Source organism: Peromyscus leucopus, unplaced genomic scaffold, assembly GCF_004664715.2.
Source record: "Peromyscus leucopus breed LL Stock unplaced genomic scaffold, UCI_PerLeu_2.1 scaffold_1375, whole genome shotgun sequence".
In the NCBI taxonomy this organism is placed as follows: Eukaryota; Metazoa; Chordata; class Mammalia; order Rodentia; family Cricetidae; genus Peromyscus; species Peromyscus leucopus.
The window spans coordinates 1-25,000 of NW_023504529.1; the positions used below are offsets into that span (position 1 = coordinate 1).

Genomic DNA, 25,000 nt, shown 5'->3' on the forward strand with positions numbered 1-25,000 from the left:
CCCACTACAGGGTAACAATAAAAAGCCTAGATGAAGGAATTACTTAGCTTTTTTGGACTTGTTGGCCGGGGATGACCCTGGTCATTACAGGACACTGCAGTGCTCCTGGTTACCTTCCAGAACTTGATGGCAAGATCCTGTTAGTGAAAACACCACATTCCTGACTTAATAGAACATGGGGAAAATAAGCCAATACTGTCACAGAAGATCCATTCCTACTGGTTATCTTTCAGAGTGCTGGAAGGTTCTAGCCACACTAGCAGATGTGAAAATGAAACATTGATCATATCCAGGTGTGAATTCTGTGAGCTACAATAATGACTGGACAGATAAGATATAACCACCAATGTTATAGTGAGAAGAATGTCATGGTAGTAATGAACTACATCCTGATTGGATATAATATTACTCCACAATATGAAACCCATACTTGGTACCATATCTGGACAATAACCTAAGGCTATACTGGACATACACCCTAGTCAGAACCTACTACTACTGTTATGCTAAAGGGACATACTATTAAAGCATGTCCTAATGATTTTCTGTTATGGTCATTGATTAAGGCATTGCTTAATCCTTCTCATGGAAGCTCATATTTGTAGGAGGTTATAATCAATATAGATATCCATAGCTGGCCCAGATGTATAAAATAAGACATTGGTAAATATTCAGAGTTAATGGGATATACATATTTTTACTTCCTAAGGAATAGGAATAGTTATGGAAAAAGGATGAAAAGACTGTAGGAGTCAGATTTGTGGATGACTACAAGGAAAGAGTGTCTTCTGGACACTGCAAGGCAGTTATACTGATAAACTGGCCATGGTTGTATCATCATGTATGAGGCTTGTCAAGCACAACCAGAGGAAAGCTCTGTATTGACAGGAGAGTTGAGAAGGACAAGAATTATGGACATGAATCCACAATTGTGAAGAAATAAGGTTGAGGTCAGAAGGGGTCAAACGGTTTGTGTCTTAGGCGAGACTAAAATTGGCATCTGCACAGGATCCCAGACATTGTGCTGTACCACTTCAGTTTAGGCTATATTTGTAGAGTCAGAAATCATGAATATTATTTTTCAAAAGTTTGTTCTAGCCTAGTTATTAAAATCCTTCTGCACATTCTACCTCAGCTTGCAAGCTCTAGAATGCCTTGTTTTTTATTTGGGGACTGTCCAAATTTTTCTGCCAGGAAATGAAGTGTTTATAGATTGAAAAAACAACACTTTGTTTTATATTCACTTTCCTTTTCTTGGAAATGAAGGGGATTCTGAAAAGCAACTAGATCAATGCTCCTCTGTGACTGGCCAACACACACTGAGACAGGAGTCAGAAGAGTGTAGAAGTTCTTCCAAACTAACATAAACCTGCTGCTTTCCACAGAGGGACCAGGGGTGGGTTCATGTAAAGAGCCTGGAGCACAGTGGACAGTGGTTCCTGTAGCTGACCTACAGTGAGCCCATACACTGGACAGGGGATTTTCTGGTAAGTGTACAGGAGCATTCATATTTAACTTCTGAGACTCATCATCTTTTCTCTAAGGAACACATAGATAACAAGATATTTAGGACCATGCCTGAGAGTGGGGGTCCTCAGTTTCAAAGCTAGAATGTTTTGATAGTTTCTGGATTGGGCAAGCTGTGGATGGTCTTTGCCAATCCTTCAAGCTGAGATAGACCTGAAGGAAATTATATGGGTACTGTTTTTGGTAAACGTATCCAATTGTTGTGACTTGTCTCTTATGACTCTCCCTATAATGGCTGTCAATGGAGGCTTCAGGTAATGGAATATCTCTGTAGTGTGCATGAGGTTGTTGTATCTCACTCTCATCTTGCTGTCTAGTTCAAGGTCAGTTATTTAATTACTGCATCCTAAGGCCTCTGGTCTGTGGAGAAGAGGTCTCTCTGCATGCTGCTTCTGCTATAGCTGGCTGTGGAAATCTGTGACTGAAGAATCTTCTTCACTGTGCTTTTCTTTATTGTAAAGATGTAAGGATGTTTTCTTATTCTGTAGGGTACATGAGCTGTGTCAGGATGTGGTGACAGCTGTCATTTAGGCAGGCTTCTTTTTGTAATGTTTGCTGTGTCACAGCCTTCTCATTCCCTGTGTTCACATTCAGTGGATAGACCTTGCAGGAAACTGTCACACTGGAGTCTGCATCACAAATCCAGGAGGTAGAACTGAAAGAATGAGAGGGAAAAACTGAAAAGATAGAACAGCCTGGGTGCTTCAGGGACGTTCTTTCTGTGCCCTGTGGGTGATCATCCCCTTCAACAGGAAATCTAGTTGTGGTGTTCATTTAACCAGGCTTAGCATCCCCCTTTGGACATCCTCTTTACTCACCTCTTCCAAGATCATGTGTGCAGTCGGTTTGAACAAAGTTCTGCAGCTCTGGTTTCCTGCACAGCTGTCCCCATTTGTCCTGTGGATTGGACAGGGGCTGCCTGTGCAGTGATTCCGTGTATGTATGTTTGTGTTCATACACAATATGATTCTAAGATATCTGGTTTGTATTAGACTGTTTTTGTGCTCTCTTCAGACTCTTGACACCAACTGCCTATCAATTTAGTAGGACTTCAACTTCATACACACCAGTTAGAACTACAGAATAGTCAAAAATGTTCGTAATAAAGTCCAGGTGCATTCCTCATATTTCCTGATCACTCCCTGATAATAAACCACCATATTCTAATGTGTTCATGAAGAAGAACTGAGCAAGACAAAGGCACATTATGCTACCTGAGGTTCATTATACTATGGGAGGCTGACAGCGAATGAACCCAGACAGATACACGTTATGTGGAGGCAAGTGCTGTGAAGAAACTGAAACATAATGAAAGCATGGTGAATGATAAAGCTGGGTACATTCTTATCTCCCAATTTGGGTGTCAGTGCTAAAGCCTGCCTAGTCGAAGCACAACCTATAGAAAGGCAATTAAGTTAACAGCCCTGTGGCTGCTGGGAGAGAGGAACAAGGAAAGGATTCTGTGGTGATAATGTGTTCCCCAATATATTGTACATTCTAATACACTTATCTGGGGGCAGAGAACAGAACAGCCACTAGATATAGAGGCCAGAAAATGGTGGCACTCACACCTTTTATCTTAGCTTTCCAAAAGCAGAGATTGATCTGGATTTCTGTGAGTTCAAAGCCACACTGGAAACAGCCAGGCATGGTGATTCATGCCTTTAAAACCAGTAAGTGATGGCAGGAAGCAGAAAGGTATATAAGATATGAGGACCAGGAACTAGAGCCTGGTTAAGCTTTTAGGCTTTTGAGCAGCAGTGCAGCTGAGATTCATTCCAGATGAGGACTCAGAGGCTTCCAGTCTGAGGTAATAGTATCAGCTGAGGAACTGGTGAGGTAGATTCGATGTGGCCTATTCTGTCTCTCTGAGCTTTCAGCATTCACCCAAATATCAGGCTCCTGTGTTTTTATTAATAAGACATTTTCAGATTATTGCTACTAGGATTCAGTCACTAAATACAAAATCCTGAGATGAGAAGACAGCCTGAGATAACAGGGTGACTGGGATTCAGACCCCAGAGCCCCCAGAAGTAATAATTATATTCACAGTTATGTTGTACATTGCATGTGCACTGCATACCTAATGAACTTTCCCGAGGGAAAGGAATTCTTATGGTGCATCTCAGAGTTGACTTGACATGATTTCAGTGTCCTTAGGATAACTCTGGGCCAATTTATTATCCATGTGGTTGCAAGAATACTCAGTGGAAATACAGCGATGTCAATGACATAATCAAAGCTGGAATTGAGAAAGCCTTGAAGAAGATATTGTAGGAGGAATGGTCAAGGGTGATTGGATTTGGAAACAGAGATTAAGTCTGTGAATTGACTTGACATGAGTGAGACAGGAAGAGGAGGCTCCAGGGTGACAGTGGGTGTTTACTGTTTCCTTAACTGATGGTGACGTCCATTGTGCTGCCACAGGAGATCTTGTTCACATTTGTGGAGAATAAAGGGCAACAATATGAGATCTGAGGTAAACAATTACCCAAGAATCAAACCCAGGTCCTCAGGTCTGGCAACAAGTGTACTTACCTGCTGAGCCATCTTGCTGAACTTGATATTCATTTTTTTTTTTGAGACAGGGTGTCAAGTAGCCCAGGCTAGCCTCTAACTCACTATGTACCAAGGATGACCTGATCCTCTTACCTCTACTCCCTGAGTATCAGAAAATCAGAGAGCTGCAAACTCCTGTATTTGATGAGATGCTGGGGATTGAACTGAGGCCTTATTCATGCTGGGAAAGTTCTCTACCCCCTTCTCCAGTGCACAGTTAGAATTCTTTTATAAAATAAAATATTTAAAAGAAAACAGTGACTCTCAAAGATGACTTGAGGACCCTGAAGCACTGAATTGAATAAATGGAATTTGACATGGACTTTCCCACTCTGATTTTCCTCTCACCCCAAACATCTACAGCCCATTTCCAGTTCTCCCATCAGTCTGCTACAGTGGGGATAAGGACTAAAGAAAATGACAATGCCATAAAGTTGAGGAAATAGGATTAGAGTCAGAGGACCAAAACGGGAGGTGTTAAGGTGATACTGGAACTGGCAGTCACACAGGAATTATGCTGTGTGACTTCAACTGAAGATGTGCTTTGTGGAATCAGAGGCTGTCTTAGTTGAAGTTGCTATTGTTATGATGAAATACAATGACCAACAGTAATTTGGAAAAAAAGGGTTTGCTTGGCTTATACTTCCACATCATTGTTCATCATCAAAGGAAGCCAGGACAGATACTCAAACAGGGCAGGTTATCAGGAGGCAGAATCTGATGTAGATATCATGGAGATTATTGCTTATTGGCTTGCTCAGCCTGCTTTTTTATACGCGCCTGGACCACCAACCCAAGCACGGTACCACCCACAATGGCGTGGGCCCTCCCCAACAATCACTAATTTAAAAATATCCTACAGGCTTGCTTGAAGCCCAATATTATGTAGGTATTTTCTTAATTGAGGTTCCTTCCTTTCAAATGACTTTATCTTGTGTCAAATTGACGTAAAACTAATGACACCTTGTGAACTCAACACACGAACACATCACTGTTAAGCCATAGCCTTTCCTTTCTTTTTCATCTCCAATATCACAAATTAATCTTGTGTTAGTTATGATTTCTATGACGACAACTCTTATAAGGAAATTTTAATTGAGGCTGGCTTACTATTCAGAGTTTAGTCCATTATTGTCATGTTAGGAAGCAGGGTGGCATGCAGACAGACATGTTAAAGAAAAATGACTCTCTCTCCCACCAGTCACTAATCCTAATATCTCCTCAGCTAGGTCCTCATGTGCCCCTGATTTCCTTCCTGCTGAAATGTGGACAGGCTAGATCTTTGGAAGTCTTTGCAGGGAACCCCAGTTGCTATGAGTTCACACATGCAAATGCCATGTCATATTCACAAGACATCATTTCAGGCCACTGCCCCTGCCCATCCTCTGGCTCTTCCAGGATGTTTCCTGAACCTGGGTAGGGTTGGGGGTTCATAAAGATGTGCTTGTTATATTTAGCAATGAGCACTCAACTATCACTTATTCTCACCACTTTGACCAGTTATGAGACTGTGCATTCAGACACTACCCACTGCAGAAACAGAACAAATGGGAACTAAGCAGCAACAACATCAACAAATCCCTTGTCTGAGCAAGGTATCACTAATCTCTAGTGTAATCAGAAGTATTGAGAAGGAAATTGCCTAGCATGACCGTTTATCAAAATAGCAGTAGTAGAAACTGTGGGCATTTTTAATTAGGGAATCCTCTTTATCTTCATGGTTTTTATTGGAAAGTTGTGGTTCTAATGAAGAAACGTATCTATTTGTAATTGTTGATATTTTATATCACTATAGTTTATTGTGTTCATACTCAGTGAAAGACAAAGTTTTGTTGTTGCTTATTTTTTCTTGTTTTTAGTAGTTCTTTGAAAATTTTGTACATTGCATTTTATTTATATTTGATTATATTTATTTATTCATTCTCTGTGTACTTATGTACTGGGGCTAGGTGCCTACATGCATGAGTGTCATGTGGAGGTCAAAAAAAAAGTTCTGGAAGTCAGTTCTCTCTCACCAACTATTGGGACTAGAACTCAGATCATCTGGCTTAGTGACAAGTGGCCTTATCTGATCAGGCATCTTGCTGGCCCAAGACAGTTTTAGAGCGTGTATAATTAGAACAAGGGATGGGGACCAAAGGATGGTAGGCTTTGTAAAAAGGTTCCAGCAACTTTTGTCTTGATAACTTTTACCAGGCTAAATCCAGTGGATCCAGGCTCATAGTTGCCTTCATTTTCATCAGATCCAATCAGCTTTTGTGATTGGCCAAATTTATCACTAAACAATTAAGTTCAGCAGCTATCAGAAAAGCTTAGGTCTGGCCTCCCTTCCTGTATTAGGTTCATGTGAGGCTGACAGAGTTAAAACTGGATGTCTGTCCAGCTTGGGAGACGAGTAACAAAATTCAAAGGGGACCCTGGTATTTTAGTAGGAATGGCCTAGACAGGAGGCCAGGAGCTGAGCCGAACCCCCAACATCCTGTGGGGTCAGCATTTTCTTGAGGATGGGGAGCAGGGTTTGGGCTTTGTGGCCTCTGTTCTTGGTTCTCTGTTTTGTTGCTGGCAGTGCTGGGACCCAGGGCCTGTCCCTGTCAGCAGTCAGGCTGTCTGCAGGAAACAGGAAATACTTACCTGAAGGAAACATAAGGTTTAGAAAATTTTACCAAAAAAAATGTACATACCAAATTAGATATTAAGATATCTATTCCCATAACATTATATAAATATGATATAAATATGTAATGTCTACTAGCCATGAATTGGTGTTGGATATGGTTTTTTGTAACTTAGCACAACCTTCATCTTATGGTTCTGATGAATGTTGTTTTAAATAAAATCTACTTTTTGTAATGTTCCCAAAAGTAGATCAGTATTTTAAGAAAACCACCTAGGTATAAATAAGGTTGGATTTTAGATTTGTATCAGTATAGTGAACTTTGACATTAGAAATTTCAATAACCTTTATCTGTAGCTAACTCATTTATACCCACATATTTTTTATTACTCTATAACTATCCTCTATCTTAGAACAAAATCAATTTAAAAGTCCTTTTTCCTTCAACATTTCCAAAAACACAGATCAGCATACTTATAAACTTTTAAACATTTTTCTCCTACTTAATGGATCCTTTTCTTAATTTTTTGATATTGTGAGACATGATATAAATGGGCAACTTTTATGTAGAAAAAGTTTTTGTAGCCCTGATGAGCTGGGAGGGATATGAACTGATTGCTTTATCATAGAGTCATAAGCACAGTCAGAACAATTTGTCAAAACACGTAAAAATGAGGCTATGTCCCCCATTATAGAAGTAACTGCTCTGAAAGGGGACAGACCACAGAACACCCAGATACCTTAAACCAGAGGCTACTCAGCTTGTACCGTACCCCAGGAACAAAACACAAAACATGTGTGCTTTTAAATTAGAAGGAAGCAAGGTTTTAACTCAAAGCATTTATTGACCTTGAGAAACAAAAACCAACCTGTGGCAGCCATTCTGGCCAGGGGCTGTGCTCAGTTTCTACTGCAGAATGAATGGCCCTCGGCTGTCACTTGCAGGTGAAATCTGGGTTGCCAGATTCATAGAGGTAGAAAGCAGGGTGGTGGGCAAAGCTGTGTTGTGAAGGAAATAGGGTGGGTGATATTAGTTAAAGGACACAAAATGCCCATTGTGTAAAATAAACAAAATGGGAGATCCCATGCATAATGACAACCTTTAAGGATGGAATGTGGCAATACACTTAAAAGTTGTTAAAATATATATTTTCAATTTGATGCACACCCTCCTGACTTTTCCGTCTTTCTTTCAGGGCCTTTATTTGCATACAGTCATGGGTCAGCTGTTCTCTTCATCTAAGGATGAATGCTACCAAGATTTGGCCACCAGCTTTACTGAATATTTTAAGAAGATTAAAACAGAAAACAAAACCATTCCTCAGGAAACCATAGCTTCAATTGAGTTAAGCCTAACACAAGGAAACATTCAGGGGGCAAAGTCTTTGATCATTTATGCATTAAAAGAAATTGATAGTTCCCCACTTAATGTTGCTGTGACTGGGGAGTCTGGAGCAGGAAAATCTACCCTCATCAATGCCCTGAGAGGGGTTAGACATGAAGAGGAAGATGCAGCTGAAATTGGAGTGGTGGAAATGACCATGAAGACACATCCATACAAACAACCCAATATTCCCAATGTGGTTATTTGGGACCTGCCTGGGATTGGAACCACAGAATTTCCCACCAAAAGATTATCTGAGAGAAAATGAAATTCCATTGAGTATGACTTCTCCATTATTGTTTCTGCCACACGCTTTAAGAAAAATGATATAGACCTCGTCAAAACAATCAGCATGATGAAGAAGGATTTCTACTTCGTGAGAACCAAGGTGGACTCTGACTTAAACATTGAAAAGGAATTCAAACCACACACCTTTAACAGAGAAAATGTCCTGCAGCAGATCCGCAACAGCTGTGTGAAAATGCTTCAGAAGAATAACATTAAAGAACCACCAATCTTCTTGATCTCTAGCAGATATTTGTCTGATTATTATTTCCCATTCCTGATGGACAAGGTTATGAGTGTTCTCCCTGTATACAAATGATACAATTTTATGCTCTCCTTGACTAGTATTAAAGGTGCAGCCATTGAAAGGAAGCAACAATTCCTGATGCAGAGGATTTGGCTAGAAGCCTTTACAACTGACCTCCTGAGTACCATTCCTTCACTGGTCCACCTCTTCATGGGCAGTGATGTGGAGAATTCTGAGAAAAGCCTGAACTTCTGTCGAACTGTGTTTGGAGTAGATGATGCATCCTTGCAGAGTTTGGCTAAGGACTGGCAAATGTCGGTGGATCAGCTCAAGGCAAAGATGAAATCTCCAAATGTGTTTGAAACTACAAAGAAAGAAACAGTACAAGAAAGGCTCTCAAGATATTATGAGGAGTTCTGTTTGGCTAATGGGCATTTGTTTAATAAGAATGTTTATGTTAAGGAATTATATTACCTAAAATTATATTTTGTTGACATGGTGACAGATGATGCTAACGCTCTTCTCAAAGAGAAATGTTCAAGAAACAACTTGATTACTGATTAGGCTGAAATCCTGTAGCTGTCAAAAATCAGAATCAATGAGAGAAACATAGAACACTGATATTGCAAAACAACATACTGTGTTTATTCACGCCATCCAGTCTTTATCCATATTAGTGATCATATATCCACATTAGCTGTAGCAAGGGGATCAATCGGATGTATGTAAATGAGCTGAGATCTAAAAATGATCTACTCACTTTGAATAAAACCTCAGATGGAGTAATTGCACATGTATTTGAATTAGTTTACTCTAAAACAGCATCCATTTTTAGGTTTAACATTGGGATGGTTGTTGTTTTAGACAGACCCTAGATCACATGGGAGGTGAACCTCTGGGCTTGATTTGGGGAATGATTTTGTTTATGTGAGTTGAGGTGGGAAGCCCTGCCTGCTGTGGGTAGTATCATTCCCTGGCTAGTGTGCATCTCTGAGTGTTATGTGAAGAGAGGGGATAATCAGCAGCATGCTTTCATTCATCCATTGCTCTCTGCATTTTCACTGTGGGTAGAGTGGCTCTAGCCACCTCCAGCTCCTGCTGTGACTTCTTGGTAATGATGGCCTCTGTAACCTTGAATTGGATACTTGTGTCCTCTCTTGATAGCAGTACCCAGGGAGAAACCATAACTGGGCTGGAGACATGGCTCGGTAGATAAAAAAACTTACCTTGCAAGTCAGAAGACCTCTGTTCAGATCCCTAGAGCTCATATAGAGCCAGCTAAGCATCTGTAATCACACTCCTGTGGTGAGATAAGAGATAGAGAATTCTGGAAGTCCTGAGGCCAGCTATCCTGCCACATGCAGCAGTGAATAAGAGACACTGACACAAGGAAGTGGAAGGTAAAAGACAACACTCAGGGTTGTCCTTTGACCTCTGCACACATGCCATGTCCTGTTCATGTCTGCAATCACACATGCAAATGCACACAAACAAAACATTTATTCTTTAGAAGAAGAAGGAAGTTTCGGGGCAGTAGCTCAATGGTATAATACTTGCCTCATATGCATGAGACCTCAGGTTCAATCCCTAGCACTCCTGAAAATGGATAAAAGTGGGGTGGAGAGAAGGTCAGAGGTTAAGAACACTGTCTGATCTTGTAGAGGACCCCAGTTCAATTCCCACATAATAGAACCCTCATAGTAGCTACAGTAGTCTATAATTCCTGTTCCAGAGGATCTGATAGACTCTACTGACCTCCACAGGAACCAGGACACATGTGGTGAACAGATATACATGTAAGGCAAACATTCAAAATATAAATGTTTAATCAAGAGCAAGAGAGAGAGAAACAATAACCACAGAGATCACAATAGCCTTAATAATAACTAAGAAATTCCTGCAAATCCTAGTTGGAATCCTTGAGAAAATACTAAAGAAGCCTCTAATTCTGTGCCAGAACCAGTGAAGATAAATAGACTTCTCTACTTCATAGGTTTTTGAATGTTGTGATTGCTAAATGACTGATTTACTCAATATTAATACCAAAAGTCATTTAATACATTCTTTCTGAAATAAAAAAAGACATTTGTTGCTTCTTGACATGCCCAAGAACACACAATAACTTCACAGTGATTGTCCTTAGTATTGCTATTATTGGATAATTATCTCATTGCTCATTCCCTGGCCTACATTTTATCTTCCTTGAATTGAAATAAAAACAAATAGTACATGGATTAGTTAGTAAGACTGAAAGAGAGACCCAGAGTAAAGGGGGAAATTGTTCAAGGTTAGGAGTGGTTTCTTAAAGTTTAGGCTGCTAGAATCCTATAGATTATGTGGAGTAAACAATAGAATTTTGTTCTCACACTTCTAGTGACTGATGTCTGAGATCCAGGTGCCTCAGTGAAAGCATTCTTCCTGGTAATGCCTCACCTGGCCTCCTATGGTGTATGTATGCAGAAAATGATTCCCTATTGCTTCTTCTCATGATTCTATCATTTGGACTCCATTTCCATGACCTACTCTAACCATAGATGCATCCTAAAGTCTTTCCTCCTAAAAGGATGCATCTGGCTCTACTCAAAGAAATGTTTGCTGCAGTGATTCTCAACCCGTGGGTTGTGACCCTAGTAGCGGTTACCTAAGAACATTAGAAATCACAGATATTTATATTACAATTCATAACAGTAGCAAAATTACAGTTGTGAAGTAGCAATGAAAATAATTTTACCGTTAAGGGTTACCACTGTTCCACCTCACAGCTGCTGTCCTTGCTGGCCATCCCATGATACTGGAATCTCCAAAAATGATGGGGTCCCTTGATGCAATCAGACTTCAATGAATAGCCACTCCTGGGCTCCCTTCATGGTGCCAAACAAGCTTCAACTTCTCTCCATGGACCCTTCAATCCTGGGGCTTCCACTAATACTGAGGCTGAACCTTCTCCAGTGGCCTATCCTGGCCTCTCACAGTGCCAAGCCTCAGCTGCTCTCCATGTCCCCTTCACACCTTCAAGACCATTACCACAATAGAGACTCTTGTACATTTCCAAGTATGGCTGACAGGGAGAAGTAAAACCTTGGTGGCCTCTGGAACACAGCTTCTGTGAACTGACTCTGAGGAAACACTTCCCAAAAGAGTTTGCCTTGGTAATGTTGGTCTCTTCTTAATCACTGCTAATTTCTTACCTCCAGTTGGCCACCATCTATTGTCCCAGTAAAGCAAAGACTTACTTCAGTAACTCTGTTCTCTTGCTAAATACAGCTAATTCTTCAACCCCAGATAACCATAACCACAGACTTTCACCTTTAGTCTGTAAGTGACTCTCAAACTTCCCTCTGGAACTTCACAAGACAGGCCTCCATTGATTGCTTTACTCTCAACATTCTTATCTTCTAAGCTCCCACAGAAAAGGTCACCAAGCTTTAAACTCTTAATGACTCTCTAGACCAAAGTTCCAAGGTCCTTTCACAATCCTTCTCAGAACAACATGGTGAGATCTCTCACAATACCCCATGATCCTGCTACCAACTTATCTTTAGGTTTCTATTTTTGTGATGAAACATCATGACCAAAAAGCAGGTTGGAGAGGAATGGGTTTATTTGGTTTATAATTCCATATCACTGTTCATCATCAAAAGAAGTCAGTACTGGAACTCAAATAGGCCAGGGACCTGGAGCAGCTGCTGATGTAGAGGCCATGGATGTGGTGCTGCTTACTGGCTTGCTCCCAATGACTTGCTCAACCTGCCTCATTTTAGACCCCAAGACCACCAGCCAAAGGTTGGCATCACCCACAAGAAGCTGGGCCCTCCTCCATCAATTTCTAATTTTAAAAATGCCCTACAGGCTTGCCTGTAGCTCAATCTTTTGAAGGCATTTTCTTAATTGAGGTTACCTCCTCTCAGATGACTATAGCTTGTGTCAAGCTAACAGAAAACTGTCCAGCAGAAGAATCAAGAGAAAATGAACTCTAATGGGTCATGGAATATCTTCTAACCTGGTTAGTAAGTTCCTTTGGAGTTTCTCTCACTTGCTAAGCCTTAGGTTAAAATGTTATGACAGGGCCTTTTCCACTTCCTTGAATCCTGGACTGAAGAAAAAAAAAAAAATGAGTTTAGTTTCACTTTCCTGTTCCTAGAAATGCACAAGATTCTGGAATGAAACCAGATGCATTCTCCTCTGTGATTGGCTAGCACATTCTGAAGGTGGGACAAAAGCCAATAGAGTATACAAGTACCAGCCAACTTCCCTGTTTCTGCTGAAGAAGCAGAGGTGGAATTCTAGTGAAGAAATTCAAGCAGAGCCAAGAGCTATTCCTCTGTCCCGAGCAGTGAGAGCCTCCCCTGGACACAGAATTATCTGGTAACTGGGCATTCAGTTTCATCTCTCACCCTCATTGTCTCTTTCCTAAGGAGCCTGTGGATAAAAAGACGTTTAGAGACATATCCTCAGAACTAGGAATCCTAAGTTTGGAAGCTTTTTGGAGACAGGTAGGATTTACAGATGTTCTTAGGTAATCATTCAAGTTTAGATAGACCTAAAGTAAAGGACCAAGTTAATGTTTAAAATTTACCCAGTTGTTCTGTTTGGGAGATTTTTGTTTGTTTGTTTGTTTTGAGGACCTTTATTCCCTAGAAAAAATTAAAATGATCCTTTGGGGATATGTGTTGTGAAATATCACTATAGAATATATGAAAATTGTTGTCTTAATCCTGTGACTTCCTAGTACTCTTTTCTTGCCTTTTTTTACCAGCTCAGCATATTTATTCTAAACTCCAGGGGAAGCTAGACTGGGGTGAATGACGCCCTCTGTAGAACGCTTCTGCTGCAACCTGCTAGGGGACAATTTACGGATTGGTTTGTCTTGTTTTAAAAATATTTTTATTTACTTATGGCAATTTTATACATTTATGTAGTGTTTTTATCCTCTTCACCCACTATTCCTCTCTCTTTTCCCACTCTTACTCTCTCTGGGATCCTTCCCCTTCCCAATGGTTGCCCCTATGTTTTCTTGTCTTTATGTTTTTAAATACTCCACTGATTTTAATCAGATTCAGTTTTGTGTTCTGGTGTAGGGTTATTTAGTTGATCATGGGCAACTTTCTAGTGCTCACATATTAAAGAACAGTGACTCTCTCTGACCACCAGTCACTAATCCTAATAACTCTCCAGCTAAGTGCTCATGTGCCCTCAATTTCCTTCATGCTGAAATGTGACAAGCTAGATCTTATGGAAGTCTCTGCAGGGAACCCCAGTTGCCATGAGTTCACACATGCAAATGCCATGTCATATTCAAAAGTCATCATTTCAGGCCACTGCCCCTGCCCATCCTCTGGCTCTTCCAGGATGTTTCCTGAACCTGGGTAGGGTGGGGGTTGATAAAGATGTCCCTGTTATATTTAGCAATGAGCACTCAACCGTCACATATTCTCACCACTTTGACCAGTTATGAGACTGTGCATTCAGACACTACCCACTGCAGAAACAGAACAAATGGGAACTAAGCAGCAACACCACCAACAAATCCCTTGTCTGAGTAAAGTGTCACTAATCTCTGGTGTAATCAGAAGTATTGAGAAGGAAATTGGCCAGCATGGCCATTTATCAAAACAGCAATAGTAGAAACTGTGGGCATTTTTAATTAAGGAATCCTCTTTAGCTTTATGGTTTTTATTGGAAAATTGGAGTGCTAATGAAGAAATGCATTCTTTTGTAACGACTGATGTTTAATATCACTACAGTTTGTTGTGCTCATACTCAGTGCAAGACTAAGACAAATTTTTTGTTGCTTATTTTCCACTTTATGTTTTCTTTTGTAGTTTTTGGGAATTTTGTATAGTGCATTTTATTTGTTTTTTTTTTTATTTTTTTTTTTTTTTTTTTTTTTTTTTTTTTTTTTTTTTTTTTATAGTGTCATTTTATTGTTTATTCATTTTACAGTTTTATTTAATTACAATTCCAAAAATACTGTAATCCACAACTTTTCAATTTCACACTAAATATAATATATTTTAAAATATTTATTTTATCAAATCCAATCAACTTTTGCAATTGGCAAATTTATTACCAAATAGTTAATTTCAGTAGATATCAGAAAAGCTTAGGTCTGGCCTCCCTTCTTCTGTTAGGTTTGTGTGAGGCTAACAGAGTTGAACTTGGATGTCTATCCAGCTTGGGAGAAAAATAACAAGATTCAGAGGGGACCCTGATATTTTAGTAGGAATTTCCTAATCAGGAGGCCAGGAGCTGAGCCGCACCCCCAACACCCTGCCGGATCAGCATTTTCTGAGGATGGGGAGCAGGGTTTGGGCTTTGTGGCCTCTGTTCTTGGTTCTCTGTTTTGTTGCTGGCAGTGCTGGGACCCAGGGCCTGTCCCTGTCAGCAGTCAGGCTGTCAGCAGGAAACAGAAATACTTACCTGAAGGAAACATAAGGTTTGGAAATTCCCCCCCCCCAAAAAAAAATGTACATACCAAAATAATTATTAAAATACCTAATCCTGTAACATTATATAAAAATATGTTGTCTACTAGCCATGAAATGCTGTTGGATACAGTTTTTTGTAACTTAGTACAACCTTCATCTTATGGTTCTGATGAATGTTATTTTAAATAAAATCTACCTTTGTAATGTTACCAAAAGCAGATCAGTATTTTAAGAGAACCTCCTTGGTATAAATAAGGCTAGATTTTAGATTTATATCAGTATAGTGAACTTTGACATTAGAAATTTTAATATCCTTTAACTGTTGCTAACTCAGTCTTACCCATATACTTTTTTTTACTCTATAACTGTCCTCTATCTTAGAACAAAACCAATTTAAAAGTCCTTTTCCTTCAGCATTTCCACAAACATATATCAGCGTACTTATAACCTTTTAAACATTTTTCTCCTACTTAATGACTCCTTTTTTACTTTTATTTAAATATTGTGAGACATAATGATATAAATGAGCAATTTTTACATAGGAAAGGTATTTGTAGCCCTGATGAACTGGGAGGGATATGAACTGATTGCTTTATCATAGAGTCATAAGCATAGTCAGACAAATTTGTCAAAACAGGCAAAAGTGAGGCTATGTCCCCCATTACAGCAGTCAGAGCTCTGAAAGGGGACAGACAAGAGAACACACAGATACATTAAACTAGAGGCTACTTAGCTCGTACTGAACCTCAGAAACAAAACACATTACATGTTTGCTTTTAAATAAGAAGGCAGCAAAGTTTTAACTCAAAGTATTTATTCACCCTAAGAAATGAAAACCAACCTGCGGCAGCCGTTATTGCCAAGGGCTGTGCTTAATTTCGAGTGTTCGTTAAGAAAGCAAAGTTTATCTACTTAGGAAAGCAAAGAACATTGTAATATTTAACAGACAATTATTAACAAAGGCCAGGAGCCTGGGAGGAACACACGTTAACAATTCTAGAGGTAAACTCACCTTTCACCAGAAAATCTAAGTTATTTGTCAAAGCTTTATTTACCGTATGTGAACTAAAAGGAAGTTGGACAAATCTAACAGTTTTAATTTAGTATTACAAGGCATTTTGGTGCCAGGTAAGCAGTATATGAGCATAAGCATACATGTAGACATAACACAATATACACATGACATAAGTGTGCTTCAAATACATTTTAAGGAAGCCAAAAGAATATTTTAGTTAAATTTACCCTGTCCAATTATTTTTAAAGTCTTTTATTCTTATTATTTTTTCATTATATCTAAATGAGATTCAATCTTAAGTCAGTACTTTAAATTTTTTAATTTTTACTTGAAGCAAATTAGAAAACTTATATCTCATTATGTAGTACCTTAAACAGGATGACTAAACACAATGTGGATGAAGCTGAAAAACAAAAGATTAGTCAACATGAAAACTATTTTCTTTACTTGGTTGAAATTTTGACTTAGGTGATTACAGAACTAAGTTGCAAAATCTCACTTCTGGGTCTTCTGTCACATAAAAAGCAAATCATCCAATCAATAAAACAAACACAGACCCACCTTTCTCCCTGAGGTGCCTTTATGCTGATCTATAGGATGAGAAACTCCATCTCCATACCATTAGGAAAGATCCCAGGTCAGGGGTTCAAGAAGGAAACTGGGGCAGATTGCTATTTGAGTAAGAGATTGGATACAAAGGGTTATGAAAGCAAATGATGGACAGACAGACAGCAGCGTGGCAGAGGCTGTGAGATTGGACCCTGCGGCAGCATGAGGAATCCCTTCTTATGGGTGTCAGAGAGAGGACATTCTGTTGTGCCATGTGATTGGTGAGAGGACTATAGGTGTGCTTGCAGTCAAGCAGTCTATGAACAGGAGTGCGGGGCGGAGAAGAATCAAGGGGTAAAGGTGATTTTAGTCATGGAAACCAAAGCTCTATCCTTTCTAAAATGATCACAACCAACCAAAGTGAGATTGCTTTGCAAAAAGAGGGAGCCCTGGCTAACACTTTAGATTGAAGAAACTAGGCCCAGGATTTCTTCCAGTCCCTGAGACCTCTTTTGAAGAGCTGGCTCAAGGGTCCTACAACACTGGCCAGATTGGAAAACCTTCTGAAGATTCAGGGAGACCACAAAACCTTCACAGGACCACCTGGTTATAGAAGAGCTGAAATCCAGGGCCCTGAAATGTGTCCATTCCCTGGTTTATCTCTGGCAGTGGAGATGGCTCCTTCATGAGACAGGGCCCTTTAGTTAACCAGCAATAAAATTTCAATGCACTGATTTCACATCTTAGTGAACTCAAAGACAAAATAAACAAGCCAAATATAACACAGTGGAGAAATACTGATTACCTCAGCCAGGCAAATCTGATACCGGAGATATTTCGAAAGTGATGCTCTAACTAACACCCCAGCAATGGAAGAATCACAATTTTATTCATGGGGTCCATACATGTTCATATAGGGGTAGTCCAACATTCAAGCATGCTCATTTTAGGATTACATTCCCTGAGCATGCTCATTTTAAAGTGATGGACAGAAATACCTCTGAGAATCCCCAGCTTTCACAATTACATTTTAGTTGACAATAAGGAAAAGGATAGTTTGAAGGTATTGAATGAAGGAATCTGCCCTTGAAGGTGCCAGCCTAAATTAGTCAATAATAGATTGACACATGCTCTTGTCCTATCTGATCATCCGTACATGGAGGCTGATCTCACATGGCTGCACAGCATTCAGGGTACCCAAATATTTTTATAGGCATGCCAGTGGCTTCACCTGTTTTCCATATCATGATAGCTTATTGTGTCCAGATTTTACATGAACCCAAGGAATAGAATCTAGTAGCACCGAATGGTTGATAGTCCTCTTTGCTCATGGTCTCTGCTTCCTAGTTTGCAGGATTCAGTGGGCTAAGGAATGCCACATAAAGAAACTACCATGGTTCTTATTACTGTAGAACTGAGTTATACATGTCCATCTACACCTGTTGTCCAACAGTAGCAGACCTAGTACCTGTCAGTTCTTCTTTTTCCACAGGGCTATCCATAAGTCAAGTCCTGGATATAACCCAAGTGACAATACAGATTGTCAAATCCAAGTTTCAAGAGTTACTGTGATCAATAGACTTGCAAAGATTGGTCCCATTTCACCTCAGAAGGAGGCTTGGCTACTGGCCTTCAACCCAACTCTTTATTGGAAAAGAGTTTATATTACAGATCAGGAAGGATTCATCAATAAATAGTGAATGAAGAGACTTGAGTAAAAGAACAAATTCAGAATATCAGTTATGCCAAACAGATAAATAAGGGACTGCATGACAACCAGAGGCCAGACAGTGTGAGGGACCATTGCCAGATCTAAGCAAAGGGAATAAGAAGAAAATATTATCCTTAAAATTATCATGAGTACTGAACAAAGGGCAATTGCATAGATGGCAAAGAATGATGGGTGCATGCACAGTCAGACATGCAGCCCAAGCAGGGCAACATGGAGGCCATGAACAGATACAGCTGAATGATACTGCAAGCTAGAAGGTAAGGGACCTCTGCTCATGGAGCCTACATAGCAGGGAGGCACAGAGCAGCTCAAAAGGTGAGATGGATCTGTGAAGAGACAATGGAGAATAAACAATTAAAATCTAGTGCGAAGTTCTCGGGTACCTGCAGAAAGTATGACCCTATTGTGTCACTTACAAGTGAAATCTAGAGTAGCCAGACTCATAGAGGTAGAAAGCAGGGTGGTGGGCAAAGCTGTGGGAAGACAGAAATAGACTAATGTTACTCAAAGGACACAAAATCCCAATTGTGTAAAATAAAAATAATAGGAGATTCAATGCATAGTGACAACGGTTAAGGATGGTATGTGGCAATACACTTGAAAGTTGCTATAATGTAGATTTTCAATTTGATACACCCTCCTAACTTGTCCTTCTTTCTTTCAAGGCTTTTATTTGCACACAGTTATGGGCCAGCTGTTCTCTTCATCTAAGGATGAACGCCACAGAGATTTGGCCTCCACCTTTACCGAATATTTTAAAAAGTTTAAGACAGGAAACAAAATCATTCCTCAGGAAACCATAGATTCAATTGAGTTAAGCCTGACAAAAGGAAACATTCAGGGGGCAAACTCTTCAATCACTGATGCAGTAAAAGAAATTGATAGTACCCCACTCAATGTTGCTGTGACTGGGGAGTCTGGAGCAGGGAAATCTGCCTTCATCAATGCCCTGAGAGGGGTTGGACATGAAGACAAAGATGCAGCTGAAATTGGAGTGATAGAAACGACCATGGAGAGACATCCATACAAACACCCCAATATTCCCAATGTGGTTATTTGGGACCTGCCTGGGATTGGAACCACAAATTTCCCACCAAAAGATTATCTGGAGAAAATGAAATTCCATGAGTATGACTTCTTCATTATTGTTTCTGCCACACGCTTTAAGAAAAAATGATATAGACCTCGCCAAAGCAATCAGAATCATGAAGAAGGATTTCTACTTCGTGAGAACCAAGGTGGACTCTGACTTAAACAATGAAAAGGAATTCAAACCACGCACATTTAACAGAGAAAATGTCCTGCAGCAGATCCGCACTAAAATGTGTGAAAACGTTTCAGGAGAATAACATTGATGAACCACCAATCTTCTTGATCTCTAACAGAAATTTGTCTGATTATGATTTCCCAATCCTGATGGACAAGGTTATGAGTGTTCTCCCTGTACACAAACGACATGTTTTTATGCTCTCCTTGCCTAATATTACAGGTGCAGCCATTGAAAGGAAGCAACAATCCCTGAAGCAGAGGATCTGGCTAGAAGCCTTTGCAACTGACCTCCTGAGTATCATCCCTTCACTGACCCTCTTCATGGGCAGTGATGTGGAGAATCTTGAGAAAAGCCTGAACTTCTATCGAACTGTGTTTGGAGTGGATGATGCATCCTTGCAGAGTTTGGCTAAGGACTGGGGAATGTCAGTGGATCAGCTCAAGGCAAAGATGAAATCTCCTAATGTGTTCGAAACTACAAAGAAAGAAACAGTACAAGAAAGGCTTTCAAGATATTATGAGGAGTTCTGTTTGGCTAATGGGCATTTGTTTAATAAGAATGTTTATGTTAAGGAATTATATTACCTAAAATTATATTTTGTTGACATGGTGACAGATGATGCTAATGCTCTTCTCAAAGAGATATGTTCAAGAAACAACTTGATTTCTGATTAGGCTGAAATAGGGTTTATTCAGGCCTTCCAGGCTTTATCCATACTTAGTGATCATAAATCCACATTAGCTGTACCAAGGGGATCAGATATGTGTAAATAAGCTGAGAGCTTAAAACTATCTACTCACTTTGAATAAACCCTCAGGTAGATTAATTGCTTTTATTTGAATTAGTTTACTCTAAAGCAGCATCCATTTTTAGGTTTAACATTGTGATGGTTAGTGTTGTAGACAGACTTTAGAATCACATGGGAGATGAACCTCTGATCTTGCCTTTGGAGAATTATTTTACTTATGTTAATTGAGGGGAGAAGCCATGCCCACTGTGGGGGGCACCATTCCCTAGGTGGTGATCTCTGACTGTGGATGTGGAGAGAGGGGCTAATCAACAGTATATATGCATTCATCCATTGTTCTCTATTTTTTCACTGTGGGTGGAGTGGCACTACCTGCCTCCAGCTGTTGCTGTGACTTCTTGGTAATGATGGCCTCTGTAACCTTGAATTTAATACTTGTGTCCTTTCTTGATAGAGATACCCAAGGAAAAACCATAACTGAGCTAGAGACATGGCTCAGTAGATAAAGCACTTACCTTGCAAGTCTGAAGACCTCTGTTCAGATCCCCAGAGCCTACATAGAGCCAGATAAGCATCTGTAATCACACTCCTGTGGTGAGATAGGAGGCAGAGATAGAGAATCCTGGAAGCTCTGAGGCCAGCTCACCTGCCACATGCAGCAGTGAATAAGAGACCCTGACACAAGGAAGTGGAAGGTAAAAAACAACACTCATGGTTGTCCTTTGACCTCTGCACACATGCCATGTCATGTTCATGTCTGCAATCACATGTGCAAATGCACACAAACAAAACTTTTATTCTTTAGAAGAAGGAAGGTTCGGGGCAGTTGCTCAGTGGTATAATACTTGCCTCACATGCATGAGACCTTGTGTTCAATCCCTAGCACTCTACAAAAAGAAGAAAGGGGGGAGGCTTGAAGAGTGGGCTCAGAGGTTAAGAACATGGGCTGTTCTAGCAGAGTATCCAGGTTCAATTCCCACATAATAGAACCCACATAGTAGCTACAGTAGCCTATGACTCCTGTTCCAGCTGATCTGATACACTCTACTGACCGCCACAGAAACTAGGTACATGTGTGGTGAACAGATAGACATGTGAGGCAAACATTCAAAATATTTATGTTCAAATAAATAGAAAGAGAGAAACAATGACCATAGAGATCACAATAGACTTAATAATAACTAAAAAATTCCTAAAAATTCTAGTCAGCATCCTTGAGAAAATACTAAAGAAGCCTCTAATTCTGTGCCAGAACCAGTGAAGATGGAGAGATTTTTATACCTTTTATTGATAGGTTTTTGAATGTTGTGATTACTAAATGACTGATTTACTTGATATCAATATCAAAAGCCATTTAATAAATTTTTTATTAAAAAGACATTTGTTGCTGCTTGACATTCCCAAGAACCCAGAACAACTTCACAGTGACTGTCTTTAATTGCTATTATTGACTGATTATCTCATTGCCCATTCCCTGGCCTACTTTCTTTCTTGAAATAAAATACAAGTAAATAGTACATGTGTTAGTAAGACTGAAAGAGAGACCCAGAGGAAAGGAAAGAATTATTCATGGTCAGGAGTGGTTTCTTAAAATTTGGGCTGCTATAATCCTATAGACTATGTGGATTAAACAATAGAATTTTGTTCTCGAACTTCTAGTGACTGATGTATGAGATCCAGGTACCAGTGTAGCCATACCCTCAGTGAAAGCATTCTTCTTAATAATGCCTCTCTCACATGGTCTGCCTTGGTGTATGTGTGCGGAGAATGATACCCTTTCACTTCATCTCACGATCCTATCATTTGGACTCCATTTCCATGACCTAGTCTAACCACAGATGCCTCCCAAAGCCTTTCCTCCTAACATGATCCCTTGAGGAGTTGGGCTATGATTTCACAAAGGAAAACAGTCTATAACAGGTTATGTAAATTATGCATAAACTTAAGTTGCTTTCTTAATGGAAGCTATGGCACTCAAATACCAACACCAAATACTCCAAAGTATTTTTACCATAAACTGAGATGCAGACTTCTCAAAAAAAAAAAAATTGCTAAGGAGAGACACGAGACAACCCCTTCTCCTCTTAAGAAATAAAACCTAACAACAAGCAGACTTTGTTTGCTGAGGATATTTGAGAATGTTAGAATACAGTGCACATGAAAGAAAATTATTGAAAATGGAGGCTCCAGGTGGCCAGGTCAAAAAGGAAACAAAGCACCTTGCATAAAGTCCTTTTGATTCCCAGCCTGCACTTGTTTGAAAGTGGCAAGTTGTTGTGCCCCATAAGGCCTGGGTGTGAGGCCCAGTGTAACTTCCTGAGCCTGGCTCGAGTTTGGCAACCTGTCCTGGGACGTGACTTCCACCTACAAGTGACTCAGCACTACCCAATCTAGAATCACCTCTGCCTAGTAACTGCTGAGATGGCATCATCTCATTGGCCTGCTATCCTCACCCCATCCCCCTATTACCCCAACCTATATAAATTCACTCCTGATGCAATAAAGCAAGTTCCTGCTTCGAAAAGACGTCTGGTCCAGCGTGCTTCTCTCCGGGGGAATGAGGAGGCCTGGGCTATTCGACACTCCTCCCGCTCAGCCCCAGGGAGAGACCAGCTGGACCGGTCCTGCCTGCACCCTACCTATTGGTCAGACTGACAGCAAGTCCTCTTGCAACTCAGAAATTGTACATAGTAGAGCCTGAATTGTCCATATCAGCCCACAGAGGAATGGATTTTTCTGTAAGGCAATACTGCAGCCATCAATGTTTCTGAGCTCCACAAGGAGCTGTAATGGACTACACACCATTGCACTATTCCACGTAGGTACCTCTATTTACATAGCTCCCTTCCATATGCAAGCTTTCCTGTATGGTGCCATTTTAAGACCAAATCTAACCACATTTCACCCCAGCTTCCATCTATGGTACACCCTCAAATACTGCTTGAGTGTCCCAATCACTGTACCACAAATTATACGTACCTGTGTGGCTATTAGAATGTCATCACCATGTGACCTGATACAGATCAGGGTCTCTGACATTGTTACCACACTCATCGAGTCCTCAGTTATAGTTTGTGGAGACACCATTGGTATCCAAATGGAAACAAAGCCTGTGCAGCCTCCAACATAATATCTAATACCTTCTGGAGGTTCCTACCGAGATCCAAGAAAGAAGGGAAAAGCTGATGGACACTCTTGGAAGGCTATCCAGTAATTTAAAGAAAAAAGAAAGAAAGATGAGAGTGAATTGTCATGGGTGCAAATAGGGCACCACCACAGTTAAGAAAGGGCAGGACAGCTAAAGATTTTAAATTTAAAAAAAAAAGGAAATCATCCCAATAGAGAAGAGGGAAGGAAAGGAAATTTCCCGTTAGAAAAGGGAGACAAAATTTTAATCAAGAAAAAAAGGATTTTCCTGGTAAAAAGGGCAAAATTTTGAAACTAGCCTAAAGATTGGGGCCCTGTAGAGGAAGGATGAAGGAAAGAGAGAAGCTTCTTCCCAGTGGTAATGGAGGAAGAAAAGACTTTTTCCAATTTTAGAATTTTCAGGATAGCTGAAACTCTGAGCTCTTTCTGCCTGCCAGTGTAGAGAAGCAGTATCTGAATTACAAAAAATTGGCAGGTAGGCCTCATTGCTGCTGGCTGAATAGCAAGGGAGCCCAGAGGTTAGAAGTTTTGCTGTCTGTTTGCTTATTTTGGTTTAAATGTTCATTTTTTTCCCTCAGAGTGGAATAATTCAATATTTAGGATCCCTTCATGGGAAATGTTTTTATGTTTTCCCTTATGGTGGGAATAACTCATTATTAGGTAGTCCCTTCATGGGAGTGGGAAGTTTAAACGTGAGCTTGTGTGCGGGGCGCACACCCAGTGGCAGCAGACAAAGGTGCACGCGAGATAGCCCGGAGCAGTGGGCGGACAGGTATGTGCTGGTGGGAGGCAGAGCTGCAGGACAGGTGCTAACACTAGAGCCCGAGCACTGGGCAGAGCCAAAGCCAAGCAGCAGGCTGCCAAGCAAGCAGAGGCCCAGGAAGGAACTGGTGCTAAAAGTTTAAACGGGCCTAACTTCTGGTGAAAAAATGGTTTCGGTCAGGACATGGAACGTTAAGTCAATGATGTGTGAATAAAGGATTTTCTGTTCTTTTGATTGTCTTAATAAATGTTTGGATGAATAGTTGATTTTCATGGTAGATAAACTAAAGGAACAGAAATCATAATTTTGAACTATATTTTAGGTATGCTCTTGTCTGTTGATCGGTACTGAAAATTTGGCTCTGCTCTTTAAGTTGCTTTCTAGAATTCTATAGAAATATAACACCTGAAATGCATTGGGTTGTTAGCTTATTAAATAATGTTGTTGCTGCTAAGTATCAAAGCCACTCACAGACTACCATAAAAAAATAATCTCTTACTGATAAGGAGGTTACAAAATTATTTTTCCAGTAAATAAAATACAGGTAATTGTTGGTCCACATTGTTAATAATTGGCTATTTGTGCTAATGTGTTACTTGGAATCTATAAAATAAAAAAGGATCCTCTTTTAAGATTTTATAATAATACTCCAGAGTATTGCCTAAAGATACCTCTCCAAATCCTATAGAGATTGTATTTAATGCTTTTATAATTGGCATATGTAAAAAGGAT

At 40.0% G+C, this 25,000-nt stretch overlaps 1 protein-coding gene and 1 pseudogene across 1 annotated transcript; both read left to right on the forward strand.

The window, feature by feature from the left end:
• The first annotated feature begins 1,270 nt into the window (after positions 1-1,270).
• Positions 1,271-12,981, forward strand: LOC114688408 (annotated as a pseudogene).
• Positions 12,982-13,002: 21 nt separating this feature from the next.
• Positions 13,003-22,882, forward strand: LOC114688409 (interferon-inducible GTPase 1-like). Its single transcript, XM_037201773.1, is given in 4 exon segments — positions 13,003-13,109; positions 19,006-19,508; positions 19,510-19,656; positions 19,658-22,882. Coding segments are annotated over 3 exon segments (1,257 nt in total). The 5' UTR covers positions 13,003-13,109; positions 19,006-19,025; the 3' UTR covers positions 20,285-22,882.
• Positions 22,883-25,000: the final 2,118 nt, after the last annotated feature.